This window comes from Toxorhynchites rutilus, chromosome 3 (genome assembly GCF_029784135.1).
Source record: "Toxorhynchites rutilus septentrionalis strain SRP chromosome 3, ASM2978413v1, whole genome shotgun sequence".
In the NCBI taxonomy this organism is placed as follows: Eukaryota; Metazoa; Arthropoda; class Insecta; order Diptera; family Culicidae; genus Toxorhynchites; species Toxorhynchites rutilus.
In genome coordinates, this window is record NC_073746.1 from 245,308,089 (window position 1) to 245,315,257 (window position 7,169).

Sequence of the window (7,169 nt, forward strand, 5' to 3'; positions counted from 1 at the left end):
GTGGCATGCCCAGTTCTGGCAACACGGTCATCGCCAGTTTGGCGATTAAGTGGGCTGAGCACTCGGCACATTTTCCGTCATCTTATAATCAGGCAGCCACCGCTTGGTTTCGGGCGGTTTCCGATTATTCCGCGGACACTCATGGGACAAAGTGTCGATACTGTAATAGCTAATTACGTGCAATTTTGGTTTCGTTGATTTCGTTCAGGCATTTTTCATGTTAAACATGCACCTCGCAAAGGCAGGCGCATTGTCAAAAATGTCGATAAAATCACAGAAATAATCAGAGTTTAGTAGTCGTAGCCAAGTATGGCAAAGTTCATTCGCTAATTTCTCCACACCTAGTTATAAATCAGTCTTGTATCTGCTTGGAATAATCATGGCGAAAAGAATGCAGCAAACAATCGTGAGATTGAACGATGAATCATTTTACACTCCCCAACCATCTTCATTCGGGACTGATAGTGAACAAAACAAAACAAAGAGTGGAAAACAACATTCAATGAATGAATACTCATTTGGAAGAGTCGCACGAAACAAAATAACGAGTGAGTCAAAGTAGACTGAATCTGCTGTATGTATGATTCTAATTTCCCTTGTATTCTTTTCCTTGTCTTGAATGCTGACAAGGAAAAGAATACAAGGGAAATGCACATGAATCCACCTTCCCGTTCACCAATAACTTGCTTTAATATGATGTTTTGCGTTGGCTTAGATCGTTTCATTCTACAATAAAAAAATGTCATTGCAATAGTGCACAGGAAACAACTCGACTTCAATTATCTATCTATATTTTACTGCCGCAATCGAGGCTCAATAATTGCTATTTGAGCGAAAAACGAATGATTTTACAGAGACACTCGCTGGCTCAAGCAAAATTTTCCAATTTGATTCTATCACCATCTATTGTCATTCCGAGAGGCAAATGAGGGAATGCAAAATTCTCTGAGAATAGATGAGCGTATTTGAGACAGTATTCATCCGTTAAAATCGAGAATTAACTTTGCGAAGATGATAGGTGAATATTTTCTGTCTCAAATAAAGTGAGGCATAAACGGAGAATAGAAGGGTGAGTTTTATCTGTGGATGAACTTTGAGATGGATGTTTGAATTAATTTCGATGCTATTTTGCCCATACCTGGTCGTAGCATCACCCAGGAGCTAAAGATCGACCATAAAATAGTTTTAAACAATTTGCGAAAAGCCGGATCCAAAAAAAAAAGCTCGATGTTTGGGTGACACATCAATTAATACCAAAACCCATGACGGATCGAATTTCCATCTGCGAAGCCTTGGCCAAACGGAATGAAATCGACCCATTTCTTTAACCACCATCCGTTACTAGGGATGAGAAATGGGTCACATACGACAATATTGTGCGAGAATGATCGTGACCAAAGCGTGATGAAGCAGCTCAAACGATGGTCAAATCAGGACTAACGGCTTATAAGTATCAAGATTTCTATTAGAGAGAGGCATTATGAACAAAAGGCAAAATAATGGATTACTTTTTCTCCAACCTAATATTTGAATCAGACATCCTGATTTCGAGTTACGATCTATTTAAAACAAAAGATAAATGATTTCGGATACGCCCTCATTAAAAATTGCTATAGTCATATGATAATGAAAATTGTGATTTTGGGTAACTGCCACCATATGTGCAAGATTTCAAAAAAATCGGAGAGGGTTGGGACAGCGGCCGGCTGATTTGTCGTGGATTTGCTCCATGGCGTCTCAGGACATGTAATATGACTTCTGATGTCTCTATAATTCTGAGCCATATAAAGATTATTATTCCATTGATATCTTAATGCCATGTCCTTTTTGAGAGGAAGTCGAACCCTGTATGTTACTTGGAATCACGTATACAAGCCTTGCGAAAGCGATCACCAAATCCCCCTCCCCCTTCCGATCCCCCTTCGATTAGACGCACTCATGCCAGTTTTCTCTTCTGCTATTGTACCATAAATAGTAAGGTGGTACACTCAAACATGCTCAAAATTCAAAATGAGATAGGTGTATTGAAATCCAATACCAATGAATCGATCATTGCAAATGTAGTGTATGATCCTGAAGCATACCTGAAACTCTAAATGATACCTGTAATCTCAAATCTGGAATGGAACTTTAGGTAAAAAAAAAACTACATGAGGCTGATCGTCATCGTTAGTCATTTCAACGAAGTAAGTCGGTTGAGACAGTTCCTGCAGTTCATACAATTTTGAGCTGAAGAGTTTGATGAGATTAGTTGAACAAAAAACCATTTCCTATGGTCTTTCAATTCGCATCTGGTTTTGTCATTTTAGGAGTGCTTTCGATTGAAGATAATTATTCGAACAAAACAACAACAAAAAATGACAAAAAAATAACAGCGGTTTGGCAAAATGGATCAAGAAATTAAGTTATTTGGTGAATCACTCTATGTCCCTATGGAGAATTCAGAGAAAAATGTGAACCAGTTAGCGGACGATTGTGAATACTATGAATTTGGTGGAAAAACGTACATGAAGTTTGTGACGAGTTCGCCTATGCAATTAACTAACATTTACGAAACTCAGGAGAAAACGGCGAATGGTGACATGGAGCAACAAATGGGAAATGATTCAGGATACACATCACCTATGAATATTGTGCCAGAACAAAGCCTGACAAGCACGTATCAACCAACAGATTCGAAGATTGATGAAGAACAATCATTACAAAATACGTTTGTGGAAAATTGTACGGAATATGTACCACATTCTAATAATTTCATGCATCAAATCATGGATACGAACACAAACAACGTGAACAGTAATTTCACACCGACACTCCATGTCCAGCCAAACATAATTGGATATCCACATCATTTATCGCATTCAGATGTATCGTTACCGTATAATTATCTACAATCGTCGCCTTCCACGGCCAGTCTCCAATCACAATACGGAGAGCCAGTATCTTCAAGTAATTTACTACACTCGGATTACATATCGTCTGTAAATGTCCTGTCACAACAAAATCAGGTAGAATCAGTAACTGCATATCAACAAACCGTGGCAAATAATGATGCAGAACAATCACCATATAATACATTAGTTTACGGTAACGACAACAACGCATACGTTCAGGGTATCTGGTATACACAACACGGTCAACCAATTTACCTGGTGCCGGAACAAAAACAATCAACTTCAGATATCCAATCCAACCATCAACAAATATCACCATCAACGTGTAGCTCTTCATCAGAAACCCACTATGGAGAATCATCGCCGTCAAACAATTCCTCACATTTTGATTATCAGCAGCCGTCAACTTCACATGCATCTCTAGGTGATCACATCGATAATGGCGTTCATCCAGAAACTGCTTCAAAGTCGACCCCGTCTTCGGATTCAACTAAAACATCGAAACGATCCTATAGATCAAAACCAATTCGCAGCGAAAAAATCCAAAGAGCTGTTAGACGAAGTGTGGTCAAACACAGTGATTTTCCGTGTACCACATGCGGCACGTACTTGAAATCAAGGCAGGGATTGAAGCAACACAACAGAAGTATCCATTCAGGCTACGAGCATAGGTGCTCTATGTGTGGTAAGCGATTCGCTACGGAAGAAATACTTGATGAGCATATTGCTAAACATAAACTCACCGAAAAGCCGTGGAAGTGCGAGTTGTGTCCGAATTCATACATTAACAAGCCAGATCTCAAACGCCATCTGCTAGATCACAATCCAGCCACCAAACCACACGAATGCGACAAATGTGGGAAGAGATTTAGTCGTTCCGATCAGAGGGATCAACACATGGAATCCCACGAGCGCAAGGAAGCGAAACGCGAGCAGTAGTGAGGAATGATGTTAAAGATAGTCAACTTGATATTCCGCTTTCCAACGATTTCTCGCATAACTTTTGAAAAGGTCCTATGTAACAAATGTAAACAAATCGAGTTAATGGATGCACGCTATTAGTTTTCAATCATTGAATGCGTTACAAAAACAATCGTTAACGTATCTATCTTCTTCATCTTTCAATCGGCGATGCAAAAAATATCCAATGTACAGATTCAGATTTTAAGCACTCGACTGTTACTTCAGACGCCTCTTTCCTCCGACGCTCGAAACGTCCGAAGTAACAAAGCAATCAAAACAACACGAAGCATACTTCGGTCGTTTTGAGTTTTTGTTTCTTCCAGGTGTTGTTATCTATGTCAGTGCAATTCAACGAGTGATAACAATAATAATCTGTCTTTAGAACGAAATGCTGATGTTTCGATTGTTCTACAGTAGTTAGTTTCAAATTCTTATCGTGAAACGTAATATGTCCAATGTGCAAACAGGGGCAGTCAAAACGTCCAATGTAACATTTTTCGCTCCGAGGCTTCAAATTTAGGCTCAAATCACGGAACAACTGTTACGATTGGTTTTTCAGAGTTATTATTGACTGCTAGTGGTAAAAGTAGTGATAAAGATCGATACCTTTTTGGACAATTCGCGGAATAATGTTCGGGTCTTCAACTTCATTTTTCGCGAGTTGACGAAAATGTTACATTGGACCTTTACAAAAGTTACGCGAGATTTCTATTTCTATTTTTTACACATTCAGACTCTTTGACTCACACTTTTTGTGTACCAAAAGCAAATTGCTCAAAGCGCCCAATGAACGGATGCCAGAAATTGGCCACATTAGTTCTAGTTTCTCTGCTGAGTCGTTATATTTTATTTTTTAAAGGTACCGGTGTTCTTGTTTTCTTGTCACGAACCACAATCCCAGCTAAATAATATGTGAAGGAGTTTTACAAAACAGGAGCATATTTCCAATAAGCTAGAAGCAACTATTATTTCCGTTACTTCATTGTTACTATTCCAATTACTCAATCATATTTATAAAGTCTATGGCAAATGCACGTCAAGATGTTGTACTTTTTTTATCTACTACTGAACTACGCACGATACCAGTAAGTTGTTCTTTCTCATAATCCTATCAACTGTTGTTGAGTTTTTTTTTTTTGTTAGTTTTATCCAAATCCGGAAATTCAGTGCTCAATGTTCATAATGTTCGTTGCCAGCAAAATATATATTTAACTACGACTATGAAAACCACAGGGAAAAACAGAATGTAATGAAGGTGGAAAGGTGTACTGAAGATAATGTTTCTAGTGAATTTCTAGTGAATAATGAACTATTTAAAGTATAACTAAAGTGAATTAGAATTATAGATATAAAAAGTATAGAATACAAGATGCTTTTGAATTGATTCCAATATATTTTCATTGTGCTCCTCAAATTATTGGCTTAAGTAAAAGTAAAAGTATGATAATTTTCATGAACAGAACACCTTTCCAATGTATTGAATTTTATTATTATTTATAACATTTACTATTGAAATTCTTATAATGTTTCAAGAAGAAACAGATGCTTAGAAATAATCATTCAAAAAACTAAAAAAAAACAAAAAATAATCATAGCCTGATTATTTTGTTTTTCGCAAGCACAAATAGTACAATTTTGAACGATAAACTAATTGAAAAACTCATGGCCTCGTGAAAAAAGTTTATTTTCTCTCCTCTGAATAGAAAAACATTATCAGAATTTCATCCCAGATTGTTTGAAATACGAATATTTCTTTCAGTAACCCACCTTGAAGCTCCTCCATTCGAGAATGCGGGAATTTTAGTCATTATTTGTTATTGAAAAAAATAATATGGCAAGAGATATACAGTTGCAGACAAAAATAAAACAGTTTTTTTATAAATCAAACAATCAACTCGAAGATTGAGAAAGAAAAACGCGTGCTACCATACAAAAGAACGCACACAAATCCTACACATCCTTCAGTAGTACCGTGAAAATGCAATCGATTTCGATTTCGACTGCATCCCTTAAAATTGCCCTAAATTTTGCTCAATTGAAAAATAGTGTATAATGGATTTAAGGAAACTGAAGAATAACAGCAAGCAGAAAAGAGATACTACAGATATGAAAAGTGGAATAAAAAAGTCGGCAAGGAAAACCAACGGAAAGTCCAAAAAATTATGCAAGATATTCAATAAAAAATCACGATTGATTCAAAATCACATAGTTTTTTTTTTCTGAAAATGCAATTAAAAACTTCTTTTTTTAGCCTACAGAATTTTCAATTCTATCCAAGTTATCTTGAAAAAAAACGATTTCTTTCATTCTTGTATACAGATTCTATCTGGAACAAGATTTCATTATCTACCCAACGCCCTGTATATAATATTTAAGAAATGAATGATTTTATTACGCAATTACAATGGGCTTCCCAATAAGAGCAATAGGACTCAATAGAAACTATTTCTAATTGACGAATTTACGCAAAGCTGAATCAGCTCATGCGACATTTACATTAGAGCTCAGAACCACAAGAGTGAGGGTGTTTGTTTATTTTACGCACTGAAAAGCAAGATTCGGTGGTGATTATTCATTTTATTTCAATTTAGATTCATTTATTATTACATCGTCAGTATATGGTAAGAAAGTTGGAGTTTTGTATATTTACGATGGTTTCAACACGCGATTTGACCAAAGTCATATATAATCTTCGAAAATTTTAAGTTTGATAATGCATACCGGTGATTGATACCAAGGATAATTGCGATGAAATCGATATCATATCAAATTGACTGATATAATTGATTATGTAGGGGCCGATACGCGAAGGATTTGCAGTATTTTTAGCACAAAACACCCTATTCATCGTTTACTTAGTCGAAAAAAATTAAAGTTACAATACTTATAACTAGCCATTCCTCGTAATATACATAGCACATTGTAAAATGATGATTTTCTAACCTTTTCAGCGTGGAAAGAATACATGAAACCTGGAAATTTGAAGATAAATTCTGATTTGTCTAGAAAATTTGAACGAATTCCATACTAAAAAAACAAAACATCCTCATTTTACTCACTACGCCATCTGGTTGTAAATCCAACGTAAATTCGTTAATAGTATTAATATATTTCTAACCATGTAAATGACAAATCCAATCGACCTAATTAATTTCAGTTCTTGAATGTTCCAGTAGGTCTGCTTCTACTGCAGAGATTTTTTTTCCTAATTGACTGAATAATAATCGCCTGACAGAGACGAAATTTACAATATGAGACCTTCTGAAAATGTTCGAAAAATGTTTGACCTGGAAATCCCGCAGGTGGAAAACC

General features: G+C 36.2%; 1 protein-coding gene across 1 annotated transcript; it reads left to right on the top strand.

Moving 5' to 3' along the window:
• Positions 1 to 2,387: 2,387 nt before the first annotated feature.
• On the top strand, positions 2,388 to 3,833 carry LOC129774094 (zinc finger imprinted 3-like). Its single transcript, XM_055777792.1, has one exon. The coding sequence runs from the start codon at positions 2,388 to 2,390 to the stop codon at positions 3,831 to 3,833; it is 1,446 nt and encodes a 481-aa protein (XP_055633767.1).
• Positions 3,834 to 7,169: the final 3,336 nt, after the last annotated feature.